The sequence below is a fragment of the Artemia franciscana genome, chromosome 10 (genome assembly GCF_032884065.1).
Source record: "Artemia franciscana chromosome 10, ASM3288406v1, whole genome shotgun sequence".
NCBI lineage: Eukaryota > Metazoa > Arthropoda > Branchiopoda > Anostraca > Artemiidae > Artemia > Artemia franciscana.
The window spans coordinates 35,943,492-35,970,839 of NC_088872.1; the positions used below are offsets into that span (position 1 = coordinate 35,943,492).

The 27,348-nt window shown below is 34.4% G+C and overlaps 1 protein-coding gene across 1 annotated transcript in view; it reads right to left on the minus strand.

The window, feature by feature from the left end:
• LOC136032145 (cGMP-dependent protein kinase, isozyme 1-like) overlaps window positions 1-27,348 on the minus strand; it is a 134,025-nt gene that overhangs the window by 101,422 nt on the left and 5,255 nt on the right. The window contains exons 2-3 of the mRNA XM_065712318.1: window positions 25,713-25,855; window positions 7,121-7,258 (exon numbers count right to left, since the gene is read on the minus strand). Coding sequence (XP_065568390.1) covers window positions 7,121-7,258; window positions 25,713-25,767 — 193 coding nt within the window. The 5' untranslated portion in view covers window positions 25,768-25,855. The remainder of the gene's footprint in view (window positions 1-7,120; window positions 7,259-25,712; window positions 25,856-27,348) is intronic.

Consider the following 27,348-nt stretch of genomic DNA (forward strand, 5'->3'; position numbering starts at 1 on the left):
AAATCTAAATAAACTAAAAAAGAAAAAAAAAGAAAAAAGGAAAAAAATAAAGGAGAAAAACAAATTCTATTCGTTTGAAGTCTAAATGCAATTCTTTATTTTCGTTTGAAAAATGGCTTTCTTTTAAAAGCCATCTGTTGCGAATAATACATCATCATCAATTTAATTTACCAATTAATAGTTTACCAATTCAAAATAAACAGAATACCTTAATGACTTTATTTATCAATTTTTCGTTTTATAACTTAGTGTTAAATCCAATTGAAATTCATTTTCTTCTTTCTTGATATATTAGGCGATCGTTACTTTTACACCGTATATTTATTCTTATTTAAGTATATACAATTCTCGTTTGAGTTCTTTTTCTCAAAGCATCACCCGCAAAACTTAAATTTTCCTTCAAAGAGTCGTCTTTGTGGGGTGAGGTAAGCTTCCTTGTATTTAGAGGAACCCTGGGTTCCTCTAATACAGCACACCCAGTGGGTATGCTACTAAAACGAACAGAAATTTTGAAAAAAAATTGAAATGAAAGTAAGGAGTGACATTAAAATAAACATGAATTGAAATTATTCCGTGTTTGAGAGGACTGCCTCATTATCTCTCCGCTCTTTATGCAAAAGCCTGACCTTTTGCACCAATTCTTGAAGAATGCCTGTTCTACCACCAGGGTCGTTGAATTACATAAAGAAGCATTTTTTAAGAAATATAAAACTGTAACGTAAGGGAGTTGAGGAGGAAACGGCCCCTTTTATATAAAGACTAAACAATATTTGTTTTACGTTTTAATGTCAATCCTTACTTTCGTTCGAAAAAAATTTGTCAATATTTTTATTAAGCTTGTATAGGAGCGCTGTCTGTAAAAAGCTCGTGGCGTTTTTATCCGACTTGAATCACAAATATCTGAACTGAATGAGGACATGTTTTTCAGATAGTAATTTGAAAAGAAAAATATTCTTTGAAGAATTTATTTGATTGCTCGAATAAATACTCTCAATTTTGGCAAAAGATTTATAAAATCATGACAGACAGTCACTGGTTTGCACATTTAACGAAGTCTTTTTTGGTTATTCAGTTCGAGCATTTTCGTTGAAATATTTAGTCTGAACTCATGTTATCCAAGAATTTGATTTTGACTGACGTTTGCTCAGAACCGCAAGTAACAAAACCATCATGCAAGATACGAGTCGTCCCGTTCTTTCGAACGATCCACTTTTTTATTATAAATCCAAGGATTGGTAATAGTATGTTCCAGATTTATGAGCTTTCTCTTTTTCAACCTTATTAGTGGGAATGTAAGCGTTTACAGAAGCTCAAACATTGACAAGCCACAGAAGAAAGCTTTGCTACTTTTGGTTTTGGGTTGGTTCAAAGCATTATATGAAATCCTTTTTTCTGAACAGCATGAAATTTGTTTCAAATATCACATGATTTTCTGCTTTATGTCTATTTATAGTTCTACTATGGTATGCATGGGGGGATCTAATTCCTAGGGAATTTATGTGCTAGAGGCTGGGTCTAAGATATGCAAAGTGAAAACAAGAATAGTCTAATCCACTTGAACAAATTAAGTATATTTCCAAGGGATATTAGGGAAGGCCAAATCTTCTTACGGATTTTTATTCGTCTTGCTCTCAAATCCACTGACAGTAAAAAATTGAAGGTAAAAATGTTATAGGCCATTGCTGAGTACTGCCTCTAAAAACTCTGTCTAGGCTCTATTTGAACTTTTTCCAGATCAAAGAAGGTGGCTAATGCTCTATTAGCCAATAAAAATCCATAAGTTGGCATTAAAAAAAAATAAGAAAAAAAAAACCCAAGTTGGCACCATTAAAAAATCCATTTTTATCATTCCCTAGATATAACCAATAAATCTAATCTAGTCTTACCTTTCCTGGGGCTTTTAGAGCCCATAAAGTTCTACTGTGGAGGAACAATTAAACGTGAAACTTTTAGTGACGAAAAGAAAACTACGGAATCCGATACATAAATGTACTATTTTCCGACCCTAGGGGAAGGAATTGTGTCAAATGGATTTTTCCTAATGAAATTGAGTTTAAAAACTGGAGTTAGTGCATTTTTATGCTAAAAATTTTCAGATTTCCCAGACGAAGGAGATGGGCTTCTAACAATCTCCCCCCCCCCCTCTGGGCAGGTATTATTGTACATAATAGGACGCTATACAGTAGCATCAGTGACAAGATGAAATTCAATTATCATTTTTCTAATGACTATTTTTTCCTACTTTCTCTTTTGATCAGCTTAATATTAGCTTTTAGCCTTTTATCTTTATATTAGATTAAGGCGATAGTCTTGTTTCTTGACTAATGTCAATAATTTTGCAAAGTATGACATGGCATGAAATTTGGTAACAAATTTTTGGGGCCAGGCACGCAAGTGAATTTTTTCGGGGACAATAAGGGACCAAAAGTATTTATTTCGGAGACAATAAGGATTTATTTAGGGGATATAAGTGCAACGTGGAGCGTCTGATCCAGTTTGACACCTCCAAATTCTTGGAAACCTTATGACCATTCCAAAAATTTGTTACATCTTTCGTATAATGCCCCCCATTTTTTTTAATATGTGCCCCATGCTCAGATACTAAAGTGAGGTGCCCTCAGAGAAAATGTCCTTCGTCTGAGCATTAGCAATGAGTCAGTTCTAAGACGCAAAAATGACGGACGAATTAACCAGAAAATACAGACAATTTTTTGGGCAAAAGAAAAACCCTCTAGGTTTCTTAGGGAAGGGACACGGTCCAATTCCATATGTAGGTACCCGTTTCGAGTTACTTCTGAAATATTGCCCCAAAAAATATACAATTCTAAATAATGTTAACAAAAATTACAACCTAAGGAAATTGCCAGATCTTAATAAAAATAGTATAGTGCATTTAAGTAGAAAATGGTAAAAGTGTTTTTTTTTTTCATTTACCTTTTTTTTTTCGTTTTTCTACCTTTCCTTTCCCCCCTCTCTCTCTCTCTCTCTCTCTCTCTCTCTCTCTCTCTCTCTATATATATATATATATATATATATATATATATATATATATATATATATATATATATATATATATATATATATATAAAAATAAGTTGTCTGTCTGTCTGTGTGTCAGGTGACGTCATGTTTCTGTGTCGACTGACGTCATGTTTTCGACTGACGAAATTACGAAATTACATTGGGACACAAATGACGACCAGGACACCGGCACATAGGGAATATAAATGACGACCGGGACACTCAAAGAGAAAGCGACCGGGACACAAGGAATGTTCAATTAGCAATCACCATCAACAAAACACCGTCAACAAACCATCACAAATGACGACCGGGACACAGGGAGTATAAATGACGACCAGGACATAAGTAAAAAAAAACTAAAAAAAAGGTAAAAACTACAAAAAAACTAAAAAGAAAAAAAAACAAACTAAAAACTAATAAAAAAACTAAAAAGCTAAAAAACTAAAAAAAACTAAAAAATAAAAAAAAATAAAAAAAGGAAACAAAAAGAAAAATAAAGGAGAAAAACAAAACTAAAAAAATAAAAATAAAAAAAACTAAAAAGAAAAAAGAAAAAAAAACTAAAAAAACTAAAAAATGTAAAAACCAAAAAAAAAAGTAAAAAGAAAAAAAGGGGAAAAATACAAAAAATTTATTTCATCATTTACCATTTCAAAAACGAATGTATATACAGACTGGGACACCGGAATACAAATGACGACCGGGACACAGGGAATATAAATGACGACCGGGACACAGGGACACAACTACAACGGGGACGCCAGGGGGCACAGGGGGATATATAAATGACGATGGGGACACAGAGAATGTTCGATTAGCAATCACCATCAACAAAGCTCAAGGGCAATCATTAGAATCATGAGGTATAACTAAAAAAAAACTAAAAAAAAGGCAGAAAACTAAAACCTAAAAAAAAGACCAATTCATAAACGAATGTATATACAGACTGGGACACCGGGACACGAATGACGACCGGGACACCGGGACACAAGGAATATCAATGACGCCCGGGACCCTCAAAGAGAATTCACAGACTGGGACACCGGGACATAAATGACGACCGGAACACATGGAATATAAATGACGACCGGGACACCGGGGGGCACACGGGGATATATAAATGACGACGGCGACACAGGGAATCGTCGATTAGCAATCACCATCAACAAAGCTCAAGGGCAATCATTAGAATCATGAGGTATAGATCTGAATACGGATTGTTTTCCCATGGACCATTATATGTTGCATGTTCAAGAGTCGGTAAACCTGACAATCTACACAGACAATGGGACAGCAAAGAATGTTGTATATTCGCAAGTTTTACGTAGTTAAAAACATATATATATATATATATATATATATATATATATATATATATATATATATATATATCTATATTCACAGGTGGGACATAGGGACGCAACTACAATGGCGCGTAACTAATATGGCGCGTAACGACTTACGCGCGCGGGGGGGCTTGGGGGGGCGCGAAGCGCCCCCACCAACTAGGTGTTGGGGTGGCGCGAAGCGCCACCCCAACAGCTAGTATATATATATATATATATATATATATATATATATATATATATATATATATATATATATATATATATATATATATATATATATATATGTATATATATATATATATATATATATATATATATATATATATATATATATATATATATATATGTATATGTATATATATATATATAAATATATAAATATATATATATATATATATATATATATATATATATATATATATATATATATATATATATATATATATATATATATATATATATATATATATATATATATATATATATATATATATATATATATATATATATATACTAGCTGTTGGGGTGGCGCTTCGCGCCACCCCAACACCTAGTTGGTGGGGGCGCTTCGCGCCCCCCCCCAAGCCCCCCCCGCGCGCGTAAGTCGTTACGCGCCATAATAGTTACGCGCCATTGTAGTTGTGTCCCTATGTCCCACCTGTGAATATAGATAGATATATATATATGGTTTTAACTACGTAAAACTTGCGAATATACAACATTCTTTGCTGTCCCATTGTCTTTGCATATAAATAGATTGTCAGGTTTACCGACTCTTGAACATGCAACATATAATGGTCCATGGGAAAACAATCTGTATTCAGATCTATACCTCATGATTCTAATGATTGCCCTTGAGCTTTGTTGATGGTGATTGCTAATCGACCATTCCCTGTCCCGGTGTCCCGGTCGTCATTTACATCCCCCTGTTTCCCCCGGTGTCCCCGTTGTAGTTGTGTCCCTGTGTCCCGGTCGTCATTTATATTCCCTGTGTCCCGGGTCCCGGTCGTCATTTGTATCCCGGTGTCCCGGTCTGTATATACATTCGTTTTTTAGTTTTGTTTTTCTCCTTTATTTTTTTCCTTTTTTTTTCTTTTTTAGCTTATTTAGATTTTTAGATTTTTTAGTTTTTTTTATTAGTTTTTAGTTTTTTTTTCTTTTTAGTTTTTTTGTCCCGGTCGTCATTTATATCCCCCTGTTTCCCCCGGTGTCCCCGTTGTAGTTGTGTCCCTGTGTCCCGGTCGTTATTTATATTCCCTGTGTCCCGGTCGTCATTTGTATCCCGGTGTACCGGTCTGTATATACATTCGTTTTTTAGTTTTGTTTTTCTCCTTTATTTTTTTCCTTTTTTTTTCTTTTTTAGTTTATTTAGATTTTTAGATTTTTTAGTTTTTTTATTAGTTTTTAGTTTTTTTTTTCTTTTTAGTTTTTTTGTAGTTTTTACCTTCTTTTTAGTTTTGTTAATTTTTTTTTTACTTGTGTCCTGGTCGTCATTTATACTCCCTGTGTCCCGGTGCTTTGTTGATTGCTAATCGAACATTCCTTTTGTCCTGGTCGCTTTCTCTTTGAGTGTCGTCATTTATTTTTTTCTTTTTTAGTTCTTTTAGTTTTTACCTTTTTTAGTTTTTTTTTAGTTTTTAGTTTTTTTAGTTTTTTACCTTTTTTTAGTTTTTTTAGTTTTTTTAGTTTTTTAGCTTTTTTATTTTTTTTTATTAGTTTTTAGTTTTTTTGTAGTTTTTGCCTTTTTTTTAGTTTTTTTAGTTTTTTAGCTTTTTTATTAGTTTTTAGTTTTTTTTGTAGTTTTTGCCTTTTTTTAGTTTTTTTAGTTTTTTAGCTTTTTTATTTTTTTTATTAGTTTTTAGTTTTTTTTGTAGTTTTTGCCTTTTTTTAGTTTTTTCAGTTTTGACGTCACCTGATCCAGTTTTTTCAGGTGACGTCATCTGATACACGATCCACAGATCCACAGACAACTTATTTTTATATATATAGATAGTTTTTTTTTTTTTTACTTATGTCCTGGTCGTCATTTATACTCCCTGTGTCCCGGTGCTTTGTTGATTGCTAATCGAACATTCCTTTTGTCCTGGTCGCTTTCTCTTTGAGTGTCGTCATTTATTAGTTTTTTCCTTTTTTTTTAGTTTTTTATTGGTTTTTACCTTTATTTTAGCTTATTTTTCAGTTTTTTCCTTTTTTTAGTTTTTTTTTTATTTTTTATTTTTTTTAGTTTTTTACCTTTTTTTAGTTTTTTTAGTTTTTTTAGTTTTTTAGCTTTTTTACTTTTTTTATTAGTTTTTAGTTTTTTTTGTAGTTTTTGCCTTTTTTTAGTTTTTTCAGTTTTTTTTTTAGTTTTTTATTGGTTTTTACCTTTATAGTTTTTTTTTAGTTTTTTAGCTTTTTTATTTTTTTTATTAGTTTTTAGTTTTTTTTGTAGTTTTTGCCTTTTTTAGTTTTTTCAGTTTTGACGTCACCTGATCCAGTTTTTTCAGGTGACGTCACCTGACACATCCACACATCCACAGACAGACAACTTATTTTTATATATATAGATATATATATATATATATATATATATATATATATATATATATATATATATATATATATATATATATATATATATATTTATATATATTTATATATATTTATATATATTGAGCGTGTCCGTTCAATATAAAACCATGCTTATCAGATATTTTCAAATTCAAAATTTCTCTTTCTCTCCGTTAAATATTATCAAAGTTGTTTACCTTTCACGGACGCTGTCCTTGTACAATTATATAGGATAGCTAGTTCACCGAAAGCCTTTCCAGGGCCCATACTTCTCAACTTGACGCCATTCTGTTCAACTTCGAGTTCACCCTCTGCTAATACGTACAGATGGGATCCTAAAAAAAATAAAAACGTTCAGCTAGGGTAAAGATCGTAATCGGTTTAGTTTTAGGGGAAAGTATCAATTCTCCTGCAACAAACTATGTAGAAAAAAAAATATACAGAATCAAAAAATATGTTGTTTGGGCTATTTTAGGGTAACAATGTTGCCCTATTTCTGTAAATTTTGCGCTAAGCAAAGCAAAAAAATTACAGCCAAATGTTTTATTTAAGGAACCAGGTCGTAAGGGATGAGGATTTATTTATACGATATATAATTAACATAAAAAGGACCTTTGACTACCTCCCGTAAAAAGCAGCACCTGTTCATGGAGAAGGTGGAGAAAACAATTGTGTAGTCGTTCCAATGAAAATTATTATTTACCCTGCCGTAGTTCTTTTTTCTTTTTTCATGTTGGTAACCGAATCCTAATTTTAAAACTTAATCATAGGCGAGTTATCTTTAGCGAATTTATTTATTTAAACCAAATCAAAACACCTGATTCGCTATGGAGCAGGGGGTTGCTCCCACCTCTTGTCAAAACTAAGATAAGCCTGCATAATTCAAGCATCGATAAAAATGGGTCAGTTTTCTTTAGTATATCTTTTCCTTAATGGTACTATATGGCTCATTTTCCAGTTTTAACTCTCATTCTCGCTTGGTGTAGGAAATAGGCTCCAATTCCACCCCTCCACAGGATTTTGAAGAAATTAAATCAGTGCTGAAATGTGATATGATAACAATTGAGCAGCCAAAAATTGAGCAGCAGCTATGACGTCATGCTGTCTCTTGTTAAAAACTAGACTTTGAAAAATATATTTTGCGACCGCCTTTACCAATAGCTACATATTTGCATACATAGCTACATAACTCAAATGTGGTGCACATCAACCATTAGCTACATATTTGCATACATAGCTACATAACTCAAATGTGGTGCACATCAACCATTAGGCTGATGGTTGATCAAAGTATTACTTTGATCAACAAGGTTGATCACTTCTATCAAAAGTATGTCAGCCGATTCTTTGATAAATCAGTTATTGGCTAAAACCTTATGACGTCTGCAGTGGATCAGGCCGTAGCTCTTGATCAGAGGTTTACTGGTTCAATCCCGCCCGCCGCAAGAAAAAGTATTCACAGACTGTTTAAATATGACAAAGTTCAATTTTTCCTATATTTTGGGCTAGAAGCCTTCGGTTTTGAATAATCAAGGTTGCTTATTTCGTTACCTTTCCCTTTGTCGGTCTTTTCACAGAATTTTTAAATTATAAGAAGAAACGGGTAGAATTGCCTGTGATCTCCAAATGTTTTTCTGCATTTCACAAAAAAGTTATTCTAACATTATTTAAACCGTAGGTCCATTTCTGCATTTTGAATCTCACAAAATCAAAAAAGACAGCATGGGAAATGACTTTTGGTCATCTGACTTTATAAATATATTTAAGTACAGCATTTGATTTTGTTTAAATTTTCTTAACTGCCAGAGAATATTTCCCTTTTTTTCTTGCTCCTAGTTTTGAATTCTCGTAGAATGACTATTTTTTCAGGCCAGTTTTGAACGGGTGTGTTCTTTAAGACCACGTTTCTGAAAAATAATTTTGCAAATAAGCCAGTTGCCATCTATTAGGGCTGTTCTAAAGGTATATCTTGCTAATTAACTGGGGCTTCAACAGCAACAAAAAAAAAAAAAAAAAAAACTCCTGGACACAGAGCTTGACAATACCCCTTATGTAAAAGAAACAATGTATTGTTTTCTGCAAGGCTTCATAGCACTGATAAAATTTAGAAGTTATTCCTAAATACATCATAAAAACATTATGAGGCCCTGCATTCAGTGCAGGGCCTGATGATTAATAAATAGGAAAGAAACTTATCGAAGGCATGCCATGACAGAACAATCTTGATTTTAAGCGGTAACTCCCAATGAACTATCTAAAACTTTCCTCTGCTAAATGACCTGACCAGGTCTCTAGAAGTCTAAGAGTCTACAATTCTCATAATTTTATGAATATTTTTTTTTACACTACAGACTTAAACAGCTTCAGCCACTTTTCTCACTGGCGATTGACTGAAGATGGAGTATGGAGATTGAGAAGCAATTGCCATCACCATTCTAACTATAAAAGGAATTGCCAAAATATGGTTTGTTCCTCTTCAAATTACACCAGGTTTCCTACCTTTTAAAGTACACTGCTTGGGAATTATCAGACCTGTTTAGAACATGAAATTATCTATTCAACAGCATAAGGTCAAAATTCAGTATCTTTCCTTGATTTCTAGGAAATAGTACTGCAAAGTTCGATCTCAAATTTTTTTCTTTTTACTCGTTTTTTTTCATATTTTATGTGCATACAAAGCTTGACTCCGAAAATCGATCGAAATAGAGCGACTATGGCCCAACTTACAGATGGGGAAGGTGACAATGGTAGTGACAGCATTGTGGATGCAACCAGGCAGATACAGGGTATACTATTGGAACTGCTATCCCCTGAATACGCTATTATACATGCCTGGGTCTTACGCGATTATATAGTTTCCTTATAGTGGTATAGTAAACCTGTAAGGGAGGTAATAAGGTTTGTTCTCTTCAGGATTTATTCGTTTGTTGCATAATAGGGTGTGTCTACTTTTGGTTGTTACGTAATAGGAGTTGTTAGAGTTCGTTAGTCAGAAAGGGGAGCCTACGTAATAGATTACTTATGTTTACTTATTTTAAAGGTGATGCAATCTTTCGTGACTTTATTCATTTCACAGAGTAACGCCATTACCTAAAACCCACATGTGTGCCGTAATTACATAATCCCTACGTGTGTTCCATGCTTAGTTACATACGTGGATTCCCCACGGGACCTAAAGTCTAGCATGTCATGCAGGATTACATCCTTCCCAATAGATCTACCATGTCACGCAAGATTGGATCACCCTAAGCATAAGTAAACATCCTATATTGCGTAGCCCCCCCCCCCCGCTTCACTAGCTGACCTTGAGATCTAGCATGTCATGCGAAATTGCCTGATTCCCGATAAATCTATCAAGTCACACAATGTTGAATCACCCTCAACATAAGTAAACATTCCGTTTTACGTACGCTCCCCCGTCAAACTGGCGGATTCTAACAAGTCCTATTATGTAACAACCGAAAGTAAACTACCTCTATTATGTAACAACAATGAAATCCTGAAGAAAACAAAGCCTAGTACGTAAGATGAAGGTGTAGTAAAAAGTTACAAGCGCACTATAGTATTACGTAAGACCCAAGTGTACGTAATACCGTCTTGAGGGGATTGTAGTTCCAATAGTACACCCCCTATCTGCCCGGTCGTATTCACAATGCTATGATTACTGACGATATTTACATAATCTTATAATGTGCACATCAACGAGAAGAGATTATCCGATCCCAATCAAATTTTCAAGGAAGTAGTACCTACCACTTTATCGGTGTCTTTTGGTGATCAGGGTACAAGCAACCTCTAAGAGGGAGGACAGGGGTGGATCCAGGATTTTCTTTAGGGGAGGTATATAATAGGTTGCCTGGATAAACTTACGAACAAAGAAATACCCGCAATTTAAAGAGAACCTCAACAATTATGCGTCGCAGGTAGGTAGTGGAAATGGTCGTAAATTTAATGTAAAATCTGGTGAGGGGTTGTAGTTCTGATAAATCTATTGAAATTAAAATGGTATAAAAATATTGATACAAAAAATAGTAAGTTATAAAAATAATCCCGCCATAAGAAAAATAAAAAACTGATCACCATCTATAAAAAAATGATATTTAATATTTTTTGCATGATATTTGCCTTTGCACTTCTGACCACTATAGCGAGTGAGCTACGCTTTTTACTGTAAAAAAAATATATATATATATGGTCTTGAACCATCTTTCAAGGTCATGCACTCTTTGTGAGTGCCTAACTATGTCTCCTAACTTTGTGGCATCATTTAGTAACTATGATAGTAAAGAAGAGTAGGAAATTTGTATGTTCGTAAAAGATATATTAAACATTAATTGCTAGTTCTTTTAGGAATATAACAAGAAAAATAGAACAAAGACATGGAAATACTTGGAAGAATTTAAAATGAGCGTTTTAAGTATAGGCAATAAAGCATTAACTAATCACTTTTAAAAAAATAGTGTTTTAACAAACCGAGTCAACTTTGGCGAGATCTCAAAAATTACTAATCAAAATTTTACTTTTTATAACAACGTAGGATATCTTTCCACGATATATCTCGCTTAAATTACAGAATTCATAATTTTATAAGAAAAAGTCTATTTCTCTATTTCCACTCCCACCATATCTATTTATAACACGGCCGATGCCTACCTCAATATTTAGGTGAATCTTTATAATGGCTAGTCCTGTCAGTCTAGAGTCCTGTCTTTTTAGAGCTCTTCTTTAGTACTTCCTCTACTTTTCATTCTAAAATATTTGAATAAACATCAAAATCGTCAGAAAAATATAAGCTCTAATAAAGATGCAGTAGATATTTGGTTCAAACTGAGTATATGAGTGAAAATACTCCTTAAAAAAACAAATAATTATGTGTTTGCTATTTTTGTATTTGATATGTATAGATTGGTGATTTAAATTCTCAGGGTTTCAAGCTGTGATAGATTTCTAATTAATTTTTTTTTAATCTTGTGATTTCCAGATATTCAATTCAAATGAAAGTTCTTCAGCCGAACTGGCCAGCCATGACCACAAACAACAAAGAAAGATAAAACTCAACAAAAAAACCTCAAACGTTCTTTTCAGTTCAATTCAAACGTTTAAATATCGATAAATCTGTTGAGCACATTACATAAAAAGAACAAGATTTTTTAACTAAAAGTAAGGAGCAACATTAAAACTTAAAACAAACAGAAATTACCGCGTATATGAAAGGGGCTGTTCCCTCTTCAACGCCCTGCTCTTTACGCTAAAGTTTTTACTGTTTTAAAAATTAGAGTTGAGAGAAAGAGTCAAACTTTAGCGCAAAGAGCAGGGCGTTGAAGAGGGAACAGCCCCTTTTTTGCCGTAGCAAAAAACAGCAAATTTGCAGTCTCCGGTATTCGTCGTCATTAACTCGGATTCGGATTGGCCAGAGGGGATAGCCCACAAATTTGGCTAGGAATAAATCACCGATTTTAATATTCGCAGGATTCATGCCTAGTAAATGAAAGATTATAAAGTGAAAGAAACTTATCTTTCCGTGAGGGCCGAGCCTCACTAATGTATGAAAGTGAATAATCAGTCCAAACTGTGCGAGGTCGGCCCAACTGCTAATCCTTCTGGACACTAAAAAGTGTAATTAACGCGCAGGCAAATTATATCCAATTTTCTCAACACACCACACTTGGCTATCGTATCTGATTTTCTCAATTCAAAACGCCAAAAATCTGATTGTGTGATAAATTCCAGCATCAGATTGCGCTATTTCTGTAGTCACTGAGTTAATTCATGGCTAAGGAATCAAGTTCAAACAATTCAAAAGTTCAAACAGGTGTAATCCCTTTGAGAGCTAGTTCAATACTGCAGCATATCAGTATGCTGCAGGCATCTTGTTTGAATTAAATTCATTTTTTTCGGTAATCTCGGTTATAACGTTTTTTTTCTGATATCATGAGAAATAGAGACATTCAGATCGAAATAAAGATTTTTAATTTTATGAATGGCTTAAGAATATTAAGTGGAAACTTTCAGGGAATGATGAGGGGGATGTACAACTGACGAAAAGGCAATATGCGCATACTTCCTTATATGAAATTACTCCGTATATGAAAGGGGCTTTTCCTCTTCAACACCCCGCTCTTTACGCTAAAGGTTTTTACTGTTTTAAGAGGTAGAGTTAAGAGAAAGAGTTAAACTTTAGCGTAAAGAGTGGGGCCTTGAAGAGAAAAAGCCCCTTTCATATACAGAATAATTTCAAATAAACCTGGAGTCCCTAAATTCCTGTTGGAAAAGCCAAGATATTTTGCAAATCGACTAGGACCTCCGACAGAAGTATCGCTTTGGAGGTAGGTGGTGATTTAATTGTTAGTGGTCCATGACAATGTTGAAAGACGGATACCAAAATGCAGCCGACACTGAGGACCAAAATTTTGCCATGTTACGAAAGTTTTATGTGACATATCTATTGATTCCTAGCCACCAATCCCCGGGGGAAATTACTATTCTGCCATCCATATTTTCCTAACCTACAATAAGACAACTGGACAAGTTTTGAAACAATTTGGCACCAGTTTAAACATCCGTGTTGCAAACGGTGGATATAAACAAATCTTTTAAGCAGTATAAGACTTTCCAAACACCTTATATTTTCATTTTGGTGATTGAATAACTTGTATTTCAAGTACTTCAAAGTTGATGCCCGGGATTAATAAATTTACCTTAGTTTAATCTATTTTTTTGTACATATTTTATTTTTATACTTTTCTTGTTTCCTCACGTATTTTCTGAAACTAAGTCTAAACAGTTTCATATTCTGTTTTCGTTGATTATTTCCCTTAAAAAACGCCAATAAACAAATTCATTTTTCTATCCTTTTTCGTCATGGAAGGTAGATCGAAAAAATATCTCCATGAAAATGTTAATCATGGCTTAGATGCTCAGAAAAGAATATAGAAAAATTCATGTTTGCTTTCTTTGGGAGTCAACTTGCATTTAGATAAGAAAAAGAACATGATCCTCAAAGATTCAAAATTTATTTCCAACATTCTCTGGTCCTGTTTGTCGCATGTCTTTTTTTGCTGTTGTTGAAAAAAAACGTTCTTTAATTCTAACAAAACTGTAAGCTCGATTAATAAACGTGAGTAATATGTCTTATTTCAGATGTTTCCCCAAAAATGTAGAAACTTCTTCTTAATGTATATAGAAGACACTTATTGGTTTTATTTATTCATTTTTATATCTTTTTAATATTTTTTTTACATATTATATGTTTTACATATTTTTTACATTCTTTGTTTTGACGTGTGGAAGTTCCTCTTCTTTTCCTGTCAATCTCTATTTTACATTTGGTCATACAAAAACAAAAATAAAATAAAGCTTCTATTTGACCGCTCAAAATCAAGTCAATAAGAATCCAAAAGCTAGTTTTTATTTTCAATGTTTATTCTACTTTCTGGTTCGCTATTATTAATTATTTTATTCACTTGTGGCTTGTAGGTTCCTATAGATAAGTGGATATACCCATAAAAATAATAGCAGAAGATTTAATACACCCCCCTCCCCAAAAAAGAAAATTGAACACTAATTCAAAATTGACTAATAGTAGAACTTTTTTCTCAAAAATCTATGCAAATATGTGAAAAAGAGAAGGAATATGAAACTTTTTTTTCAACTGAAAGTAAGGAGCAACGTCAAAACTTAAAACAAACAGAAATTACTCCTTACATGAGGGGGGCTACCCTCTCCTCAATACCTCACTCTGTAGGAAATTTTTTTTTTAGAACATTCAAAAAAGCTTACTATTCCAATTAAGCGGCCGGTGAGTTTCAGGAGTTTTCCTTAAAGAATTGGGACATAAAATTACAATTTTAGCATAAAGAGCGAGGTATTGAAGAGGGGGTAGCCTTCCTCATGTAAGCAATACTTTGTGTTTCTCCTGTGTTTTCATGTTGCTCCTTACTTTCAGCTGAAAAAATACTTTTTTATATATTTAATTTCTGGTCGTTTTTAAATAATGCCGGGAAATTCGGCTTCCTTTCCACGGAAAATTCCTCCTCCCAACGGATATTCCCTCTATGGAAAACTATTCCCACGTAAAATACCCCCCGACCTAGAAAATTCCTCTCAGACAGTTCCATTCTCGCTGAAATTCTTTCTTAGCGCACTTTCATTTAAAAGACTTTTATTTGAAAATTATTTTTAAAATCATGCCGAAAATCCCCTCCTCCGTTTTCCCGTAAATAATCCGCACCCTAGTAGAAATTTGCTCTCGCAGAAAATTCCCTCTGGAGAGTTTATCTCGTATGGTAAATTTATCCCGTGAAAAACCCCCTTCCTACGGAAAGATATACTATATAACCCCAAACCGGTAAGGTTCCCCCCCCCCCGGAGAATTCCCTTTAACATCTCCAGATGTCAAATTGAGTCGGCAAAGAGAAGACTAATAAGAAGAGATTCGTATAGAAATTCTGGCAAAACCCCCAGTGTAAAATTTCTCATGGATAGTTCACTCCCCCTGAAATATTTTACCCGTGGAAAATCCCCAGAGCAGAAATTTCACCACCCCGCCCCACTCAAAAAATGTATGCATATTTCCCAATAACAAATACTATACGTAAACAATGGGCAAATTTTATAACTTAAAGACCTTTCCGCAGGGTCATCTGGGGGGGAGGGTCAAGTTATCTCCGAATGCATAGTTATTGGGCCTTGCAACTATATATGCTGAACCAAATTGATATTACAAAATTTTGATCAGACGACTTTGAGGGAAAAGAGGGGTGGAAGGGGGGCTAGATACCCTCCCATCTTTTTGGTCACTTCAAAAGGGCAATGGAACTTTTTAGTTCCGTTCAAATAAGCCCTTTCCCGATATTCTAGGACTATTTGTTCGTTGCGGTCACCCCTGGGGAAAACAAACAAACAAACCAAAATAAAAAAAACACGTATACATGATCTTTCTTTTGCCAAGAAATACAGAATTCCATATTTTTGAAGATGGGAGCTTGAAACCTCTACAGTAAAGTTCTCAGATACACCTAACCTGACGACGGGATCAAACAGTTCGTGGTAACGAACTGTAGTAAGGAGCGACTCGGCTCAATAGTAACCAAAACTCTAAAAAATAGAATTTTGATGCCAATACATACATCAAAAGAATCGCATTTTAATGCTGATTTTAAATATATAAGTTTAAAATTTTATAAGTTTTAAAATATATAAGTCAAGTTTAGTCTTACCCATCAAAAGTTACGAGCCTGAGAAAATTTGCGTTATTTTAGAAAATAGGAGGAAACGCCCCCTAGAAGTCATAGAATCTTTACGAAAATCACACCATCAGATTCACCGTATCAGAGAACCCTACTGTAGAAGTTTCAAGCTCCTATCTACAAAAATGTGGAATTTTGTATTTTTTGCCAGAAGGCAGATCACGGATGCGTGTTTATTTGTTTTTTTGTTTGTTTTTTTTCTTTTTCCCAGGAGTGATCGTATCGACCCAGTTGTCCTAGAATGTTGCAAGAGGGCTCATTTTAACGGAAATGAAAAGTTCTAGTGCCCTTTTTAAGTGACCAAAAAAATTGGAGGGCACCTAGGCCCCCTCCCAAGCTAATTATTTTACCAAAATCAACAAATCAAAATTCTGAGATAGCCATTTTATTCAACGTAGTCAAAAAACTTTATAACTATGTCTTTGGGGACGACTTACTCCCCCACAGTCCCCGTGGGAGGGGCAACAAGTTACAAACTTTGACCAGTGCTTACATATAGTAATGGTTATTGGGAAGTGTACAGGCGTTTTCAGGAGGATTTTTCTGGTTGGGGGAGGGGTTGAGAAGAGGGGGATATGCTGGGGGAACTTTCCATCGATAGTTTGTCATGGTGGAAGAAAATCTCCATGAAGGGAGCGCAGGATTTACTAGCATTATTTAAAAAAAAATGAAAAAATAAATATGAAAAAGTTCTTTCAGCTGGAAGTAAGGAGCAGCATTAAAACTTAAAACAAACAGAAATTATTACCCATTTGAGGGGCTCACCTCCTCCTAATACCTCGCTCTTTACGCTAAAGTATTTTCAGTAATTTCAACTATTTATTCTACAGCTTTTGTTATTCTGGGGTCATTCTTAATGAATTGGGACAAAATTTAAGCTTTAATGTAAAGAGCGAGGATCTGACGAGGGGGGAACCCCCTCATATATGTAATAAAAATATGAGAATACAAAAGTTCTTTACTTAAGCTAATTTATAAGTTACGTAAATCTTTTACTAATAAAAGTATTCGTAAAAAATCAAAAATTCTAGTTGCCTTTTTAATTAACCAAAAAACCGGAGGGCAACTAGGCTTCCTCCCCCGCTCTTTTTTTCTCAAAATCATTCGATCAAAATTATGAGAAAGCCATTTAGCCAAAAAAAAAAAAATGCAAATTTTGTTTTAATTATTCCTCTGCGGAGAGCCAAAATCAAAACATGCATTGATTCAAAAACGTCCAGAAATTAAATAAAAAAAAACAAGTTTTTTTAACTGAAAGTAAGGAGCGACATTAAAACTTAAAACGACCAGAAATTACTTCGTATATGAAAGGGGCTGCTTCCTCATCAACGCCCCGCTCTTTACGCTAAAGCTTTTTACTGTTTTAAAAAGAAGAATTGAGAGAAAGAGTCAAACTTTAGCGTAAAGAGCGGGGCGTTGATGAGGAAGCAGCCTCTTTCATATACGAAGTAATTTCTGGTCGTTTTAAGTTTTAATGTCGCTCCTTACTTTCAGTTAAATAAAACTTGTTTTTTTTATTTAATCTTCATTAAGATCAATTGGCTTTTAGAGGGTGTTTCTCACCTTTTTCGAAAATCAGGCAAATTTTCTCAGGCACATAGCTTTTGATGGGTAACACTAAACTTAATGAATCTTATGTATTTGGAATCAGCATAACAAGCCAATTCTATCGATACATCTATTGATTTCAAAATTCTGTGTTTAGAGTTTCGGTTACTATTGAGCCGTCTCGCTCCTTACTTACAGTTCGTTACCACAAGCTGCTTAATAAAGTCCTAGATGGAAAAAATTGGTGGAAAAGAAAGTGATCAAGTACCCAATTCGTTTTGTGCCTCTTGTTTTCACTTATATTTATAGATTCTCGAGAAAAATTTCTACTTTTTAGCCCGTTAAGTCCAACAAGTTCTTTTAATTTTTGTATGTATGTATACATACATATTTATATACATATTTATACATATTTTTGTATGTATGTTTTGTATGTATGTATATTTTCAATTGTTAGTCTTCTCTGAGACTAAAATTTGTTTTAATATTCGCACCTAAGTTACAATCACCACAGGCAAGTGTTCTTGCCGCAGCGCTATCAAGTCTAATAGTGCCGCAAGCGCTATCTTGTGCAATAGTGTTTGTTTTATAATTTCTGCTTTGCCCAGTCAAACGTTTATTTTTTTTCATTTATACAAGGGGGGAGTATACAATAGGGGGCAATTTTGATGCTATACTTTAGCACTGACTTCGGAAGCGTATATACTGATAAATTTGGAAGTAACTGAACACCCAGTAGTAGTCGAAAAATGGCTTAAAATTTATATGACAAAATACTAACTGACAATAGTAAAATCAAACAGTTCGTGGTGACGAACTGAACAGTAGCTGAAACTCTAACAAACAGAGGCTTGATAACAATTGATATACCAAAAGAATCGAATTTTGATCCTTATTCAAAATATGTAAACTTCATCAAATTTAATGGTACCCATAAAAAGTTACGAGCCTAAGAAAAGTTGCCCAATTTTGAAAAAGGGAGAAACACCCCCAAAAATATCAGATGATTTTAATTAAAATCCCTCCATCAGATTCAGCATACCAGAGAACCTGTGAAATTTTACATTTTCTGCCAGAAGAAAGATCACGGATGCGTGTCTATTTGTTTGTTTTTTCCCCCGGGGTAATCATATCGAACCAGCGATCGCATAAGATGGGGAGAGAGCTCATTTGATCGGAAAATAAAAGTTCTGGTGCCCTTTTTAAGTGACCAAAAATATTGGAGGACAGCTAGCCCCCCTTCCACGCTCATTTTTTCCTTATAACCGCCCGATTAAAAGGTTGACATAGTCATTTTGTTTAGCAAAGTCGAAAAATCTAATACCTATGTCTTTGAGGATGACTTAGATAAATAAGAATTTGGTTATTCATCAGTAGATTTTTAAAAGGCAGTTAAACTAAGTTCATACAGCGATGTGGTTAACCACGTTCTTCGTACTCAAGCGCATACATTCCTCTAGAATTATGACATTTCTTCTGCCAGATGATCGGCACATTAAAACCACAACAAGGAATACACTACATCCTATTTTAAATTTTTCTCCATTGTTCGCCTTGAAGACTTCATAAGATTACCCAAGATATTTTTTTTTTTTTTATCGAATCAGCCAGACATGACTACGCAAAATCTCAGAAGAAACTAACAGGATTACGCCAATATAAAACATAAGAAAAGCGGAAGGAATGGGAAATTAAGGAAAGCTTGATATTCCTGTTTAAAATTTAAATCCTGAATTACAAAGTTGTTTTCTTTGTGTTTCAAGTTGTTTTCTTAGTTGTTGTTTTGATCCAGTTTTTCTTATAACTTTGTAAACGTTTGCTTTCATCATGCGAATAATAAGATTCTGTTCATTTCAAATCAACATTGAATCCAGATTGTGAGCATTGAGCCACATTTTTTATTTTCTATATTGGCTTAACTCTTGGGTTCCTTTTGATATCAAACTGTTCGTGGTAACGAAATGTAAGTAAGGAGCGGCTCTGCTCAATAGCAGGCCTAACCGAAACTCTAAAGAAGGGAATTTAGACATCAATAAATCCATTAAAAGTATCGGCTTGTTATGCTGATTTCAAATACCTAAGAATTGTCAAGTTTAGTTTACTCATTAAAAGCTATGAACCTGAGAAAAGTTTGTCTGATTTTGAAAATGGGGAAATAGTCCTTAAAAAGTCAAGGAATCTTATGAAAATTAAACCATATGATTTAGCGTATCAGGAAATCCTATAGTAGAAGTTTCAAGCTCATATATACAAAAATATTAGATTTTTCTTTGCCAGAAGAAAGACCTCGGCTGCTTGTTTATTTGTTGTTCTTTTCTTCCCTAGGGGTGATTGTATTGAACTAATGGTCCTATTAGATTCGGAGAGGGTGCATTCGAGTGGAAATTGAAAGTTCTAGAGCCCTTTTTAAGTGACCAAAAAGATTGGAGGGTAACTACCCCCCTCCCATGTCCCTTCTCCCCCAAAGTCATCCGATCGAAATTTTGAGACAGCTATTTTGTTCAGCATACTTGAAAAATCCATTAACTATGCCTTTTGGGGTAACAAGACCCCCATAGCCCGAGGAGAAAGGACTATAAGTTATGAAATTTGTCCATTGTTCGCGAATAGTTTTTTAATGGGAAGTGTACATAAATTTTCGGGGGAGGGGTATTTTGTGCTTGGGTTTGGTTTCCATGGGAAGAAACTTCCGTGGGGAGGACAATTTCCAGGGGAAATTTAAAACTGGGCGGATTTGACAGAATTCCTATACGAAATTACTTCTATTTGTCTTACTTTCTCTTTACCAACTCATTTTTGCATGTGGACACGTTCAGGGAGAATATTCAGTGGGTTTGGATTTCTGAGAAAAATTTCTACAGAAGAGTATGTTTCCGGAGTGATTGGAAAAACGATTATCATTGAAAGTATTTTTTTTCAAATGAAAGTATGTTATGGTGAGCTATATCTACCGGCATTATTTGAAAACGATCAGAAATCAAATAAAAAAAAAGTTTTTCAGCTGAAAGTAAGGAGCAACATTAAAGCTCAAACGAACAGAAATTATTTCCAATGGGAAGAAGTTTCCCCCCTACTTAATACCTTTCTCTTTCCGCAGAAGTTTAACTGTTTGACCCACTTTTTTTAAGAATTACTCCTAAATACAAGGGCCGTTTAATTAGAATAGGAAGCTTTTTTTAAAGTGCTAAAGACTTTAACGTGAATAGTAGGCCTAAGGCATTGAGGAGGGGGCTACCTCTTTAACTACAGTATAGTTCTGTTCGTTTTGAGTTTTAACATTGCTTCTCACTTTCAATTGAAAAAACTTGTTTTTTTTTATTACATCTCTCTTCACTAGAGTGGCTCCAAAGCGATTTATTACGGTCATGATTAGCTGAAAAATAGTCGAAGCAGAAATTTGGTATTAATGCATGTAAGTTTATAGAAACATGCACATATTGATGAGATCTTTTCGGGGCTCTTTTTGAGGATGGTTCTTATTTTTTAACTACTACTACTACTACTACAAACAACTCACCGCGGCACCAAGCCGCCTGAGGCCAACACAGCTACGCACACTTCCTCCATCCCAATCTATTCAAAGCCTCCCTCTTTAAACCCTCCCGGAAAGTTCTCATTTCCTTCAAATATTTCTTTATCACATACTCCCACCTGAGACGAGGACGACCTGCTTTCCGTTTAGCCCTAGATGGTTGGCCGAGAGACATGTTTTTAAGATACAAAGATATTCGAATTTTTGGAAGAAATTTTTTTTTAAATCCTTAATAAATGAGACTATGAATTATCAATATAATGCAAAATATGTCTTTTGAATCTCTCAGAGAATAGGGCTCCTAATTCGAAAAATTAAACTTCCTTTTATAAAATAATTTTTTTTCAAAAACCGACAATTATCTTTTGTATTTTAAAACTCACTTAATATATAAGCTTACTTAGAACCATTGTTCTGCTCATAAATCACGATGATAATGATGTACTCCAGAAGAATCAATATATTTATGTGTGCATCTAATATGCGATAACTACACCTAAAATGCAGTAGCCTACTTGTTTATAATGGTGGTTAACGGTCCAACATGTTCATTATAGGGTTTGCTCTTATAACTAAATAAGAATGTTAAAAACGAATGTGATATTTATTTAGGAACATTGGGAGAGTTTAGGGTACTTGTCAGTTACTGGAAACACATTCAAGAATTATGCTTGGGTTACATCTCAGAAAACCGGTTTCATAAATACAAAAACAAGTAATGGATGATACAATGCATTGAACTTAGACAAAATGCATTGGACTTGTATAATTTGGGCTAAATATTTGGACATTAGGGGTGGGGGTTAGGTTACGTTAGGTTGGGTTAGGTTTTCATAATTTTGCTTCCAAAATATCGTTTTATCATCTTGTTTTGTTATTTTTCATTAGGATTAAACTAACTTAACTTTTTGGGTGTGTTTCCAATAACCGACAAATACCGAGCTCAGTAATAAAGTGAACAAATTCCTTGTTATTAATTAAAAAACTTTGTTTAGCATTAATACGGCTATTGTTCATAAAATAGTCACTGTTTTATTTAATTTTGGCACTAAAAATCTATTGAGGAGGAAAAAATTGAGTTGCAGTTACTGAATTGTGGAGCTATAGCTTAGGGAAGCTCGCAAAATAGCTCATGGTAACGAACTGTAGGTATGTAACGACCTGGGTCAATAGTAACTGAAACTCTGAAAATAGAAGTTTTTACATAAGTGTATATATCAAAAGAATCAACTTTTTATGAGGAATCCAAATACATAAAACTTCACTCCCAACAGGGCTAGTGATTTTGGCAAAAATTACACCATAAAATTCAGTATATTAGATAACCTGCCGCGAAAATGTAGAGTATATTTTTTTTTAGAAGAATTTCATGTGTGCATGTTTATTTGTTGTTATTTTTTTCAGGGGTGATTGCATCGAATCAGCAGTAGGCCCTAGGCCCTAATAGATAATCGAGAGACAGCTTATTCAAACAGGAATTAGAAGTGCTCCTTTTAAGCAGTCAAAAAGATTGTGCTACGGCAAAGTGACGTTTTCTTCCATCTTATGGTACAAAACCACAATTTTGCCCCGAAAAGGGCTAAGTAGGTGTCGACTGAATATTCTGAGGCAGCTAGCTTTGGGCGATATTCGATATCGACATATCTGACCAAATTACCGATATCGAAAACGGTGTTTGGAAATTTTTGACTATGTTCAGCTTTTTCTGCTATCTACCGGTGAGTACCCAACAGAAAAGATCTAGCATAGAAAATTTGTGTCACAAACGGGCAAGAAAAAGAAGAATAGCGTGTTCAATCCAATGACTCATACATACTGATACGTAGCATACATAACTTCAACAACAAGTTACTAGTCTGCTCTCAAACTACGTTTAGTGAGGGTGGACTCTAAAATGTTGCTGGATAGAATTGCTTCTAGGTTTATAAGCCTTGGTCAGGTCACACCCGTCATCATTGCCACATACCATGATCCGTATTTTTAAGAAAATGTAAATCTCTTTTGACGATCTTCTCGAAGTTGAAAGCAAAATAGAAAGAGAGATGGATTGGCCTTGCTCGCTGCTGAATTTGTATCAGTAGATGCAAGTGGCGTGACAGTCCCTGTGATTCTGCCACGACAGAATCAAGCAAGTTTGTGGGAACCACACACACACGACGAAGTTTAAGTAGTCAATGCAGGACATGCTTCGCCAGCATCTAGTGTCCCTTCTGAGAGGGTATTTTCCACGGCTAGTCAGTTAATCACCAACCCTCATGGAAAAACATCGACATAGTTCTGTTTTTGAATAACCAAAAATTGTCAGTAGTTCACTTTTCTTTGTCTTGAGCCCAAGTACTTTCAAATCTGGGTTTCGGATACATTTATTTGCATAATCGAAGTTTTTTATGTTTTATATTCAGTGTTTTCACTTCATCTCATTAGTATGAGAGAATACATACTTTTCGACTATTCCACTTCCAAATCTTAAAATCTACTTATTTTTCACATCTTATGCCTAATTTTTCTTTTAGTTGCTCGCTCTTCTCTGAAACAAACTTTATGTAATTACCTCAAGATTCTCCGCAAGTTGTTTGCATTCTTTCATCTATAAATTATTTAATTCATCCTGATCTTATTTGCCACAATAAAGATAATAGATAAGCTAAGCACACTGATACTTTTTTCGTGAATAATTACTTCCGACTTCCAAAAGTCACAAAAACAACTCCCTGTGCATCAAGTACAACCAACTGAAAATTAAGAGTTAACAATAAAAACACAATGAAAACTCTCGATTCAGGATGTTCTCGAATCAAAATGAAACCCAAGCAGACGACAGGGTGAATTTCATCAGTTCGAAAAATTCTATAAAAAAAAGGAGCTTGCAGTCATAGGGAAAATAAGATAAGGTAATCTAGCTCATCTCTAATATATAAGACATATATATGGAGAGGGGGGGGGTACACGTAATTTAATGAAGGTCTAAAGTTATAATAGAGTTTTGATACATTAATGAACAGATTTGTTCTCACATATTAATTAATCGTCGTATTGTTTACAATTGGGTATTTAGCTAAAAAGGCTTCTGACCTCTGTTTTAAACGAATGGAGTGAACTTCGAGTACTTCTTTTTGATAATGATGTAGTATATGGTTTCAGACTGCAGCTGATTTGTCCGATTCCATAACAGGGAAGGTGTTTTATTTCAGGAAGGTTGCAGACTCCCGTAAGCATGGAAAAAGTTTTGTTTCATGACTAATGAAGCTCTTCTGTGGTACTTGTATTGTGAAAGCTTTTAATTTTGGGTTTGAACGACATTGACTATAAAGAGACAATTTGAGGCTGTTATGGAGGTATGTGTATCCTTAAAAAAGAGGTCATGTTTACAAAACATTCTATTACGGATAAATTCCTTTCAAGAGATGGCAAAATGTAAAAAAAAGTTATAACACGCATTTCTTTATTTACCCAAAAGAACAGATTTTTTGTTACATACAATACTACATTCACATACTTAGGGCACAAAAAGGGGAGAGGTAGGTCGTCCTGATTATTGCACAGGTGGGTGAGCAACTTTTTGTCTGCATTCTCTAAGGAAATCTGCTCAAACAAAAGGGTTGTTTATTGGAATGGGAAGTATTTATAAATTATTATAAGACTTTGACGTGAACAGTGACATCAAACTAAGCCCCTGGGGATTTCATGGCCCCCCTAGCCCTACGGAAAGAGCTGTAAATAACAGATGGCGTTCATTGTTAATATATAGTATTTCTTATCGGAAAGTATACGAAACATTTTTGGTAGGATAATTTCCTGTGGGAATAATTTTCATCTGAGGGGGATTTCCTAGCTTGATTTGATAAACAATCAGAAATTAAATACAAGAATTTTCTTCAACTAAAAGCAAGGAGCAACATTAAAACTTGAAACGAACAGAAATTATTAAGTATAAGGAGGGAGGGATTCCCCCTCCTCAATCCTACGCTCTTTCCGCTAAAGCTTAAGTTTTTTGTCTCAATTCTATAGAACGACTGTTGACACAAAAAAGCCGATTATTTGGAACAAAAAGCGTTTTTAAATCACAAACAAACTTTAGTGTAAACAGTAGGAAGAAACTAAAGAATTCCACATATACAGGGCCAATATCTGGGGAATTATGACGGTTTTGTGACAGAACAAAAAGGCTATGAACGCACGGAAGAAATGGATAAAACGCGTAAATAGATAGGGAAATAGATTTTGATCAAATATTCAATTTTTATCAAATATTCAACTACCCATGAAATGGGTATTTAAGCCTGATTAGATTACTTTAATATTCTATTTGATCAAGCAAAGAAAAACTTTTTAAACAACTTTAAAACTAACAAAAATTTGAAATTAATTCCCCAGCTTCAACTAAGAGTACCAAAAATGATACTGCCTAAATGCGACCTAAATGACACTGCGATTTACCTTAAGGAACAATAGGTATCTTACCTTCATCTCCTTCGCGTATTACATATTTGTCTGCATCAAAGTTACAAGGGTACATGAAATCGACAATCTCACGGACCTGCCCGGTATCCAAATTCTTAAGGAAATCATTTTCTTGTAGTGCGTCTTTAATTAGCTGCTTTGTCCTAAAATAAACATATATTTAATAAAATTTAAAAACTAATAAAGGATGAAAACATCTAGTCAATATGTTCCCAAAATAAAACCATAACTTCCGCTGGTATGCTTAGAAGAATCTCTCGGTTCCTTCGTACCGTCTTTATGGACAAATAGACAGCAGTAAAGCAAAAGAATTATGTTACTTCTTTCGACCTGCTAAAAAGTGGATTGCGATAAGGGGTGTGATGCAGGAGCTACATGGCAACCTCAATTCACGAAAATTCATGGAGAGGGGAATGTATTTCACACTTTCAATGTTGACGCCACCAGGGCTTCCAGGGTGCCAATTAGGGAGGGTCTAGATTTTTGAAAAATACACTTTTGTCTTGTTTTTTTTTCATTAGAAAAAATTGCCAACCTAAGTTTCGAAAAACACATTTTTTTCATATCTTCATTAAAAAAAAAAAATCTCAGCCTCTCCTATATTGTTGGTAATTGGCGCTTTCTGGGATCACGGCCCTAATTTGTAACTCTAATCATGCAGAGTAAAAATCATTGTATATTTCTAATCTAAAGAGGTTGCTGCCTGCCTACCTTTGGTTAACAACAGTAGCTTCAATTTAGTGAAGAGCAAATCACGGCCCGTCGCATCCGAATTTCTGTGCTACGATTCCTTTGGCGATGAAAGAAATATTAAGTTTTAGGTGGTATACGTGATATCCTTTTTTCTGCCAGTGTCCGAAATACAGATATGCATTAACATGCTCAGGTGAAATAAGGATTAGAAATGGCTAGTGACAGTTGATGGCACCACACGAGCACATATAAGATAAAGCGCCTTGTTGCATATCAAATTTTCTTTATTTGGCGACGCGGTAAGGAGACCGTAACGCGTCTCAAGCACTTTTTATTTAATTTTTTTTAACTGAAACTGGTTTCTTCCTCCTTGCCCTTAAGAACAGGACTTAACAATCGAAAGCAGAAACTTGACTCAAAGCAACAAAAGTGGAACAACTTCAGATAATCTTCTATAACATAGACTATAATTAAACTTTAAAAACCAAGTTTTTCAGATGAGAGTGAAGAGCAACATTAAAGCTCAGATCGAACAGAAAATACCCTGTTAACCAAGCTAAGCATTATTTAAACTTAAGCGTACAAAATGGTGGGGATTAAGAGAGGACAAGGTGGTAACATTCCTTACATACCGGATAGTTCCTGTTCGTCTATAGTTTTAATAATAACGTTAATTTGACGTTAGCTTTTAAGTGTACACACACATGCACATGTACATTCAAGAACACAAACACCAGTTCTTTTCCCTCGTCATCAGTTCCTTCAGACATATTTTCACCAGCTCTTTTCGACTGAACGCAATTTTGTTAAATTTAAGCAATGGTAGCAGGTAGGTTATCTGCTTGACAGATCTGTCTGTCCGCACAGACATTGTAGATTTTCTCGTGCCGAACTCAGACTCAGTTGACCAAATTCTTGAGGTAGCGGATCATTTCTAAGCTTA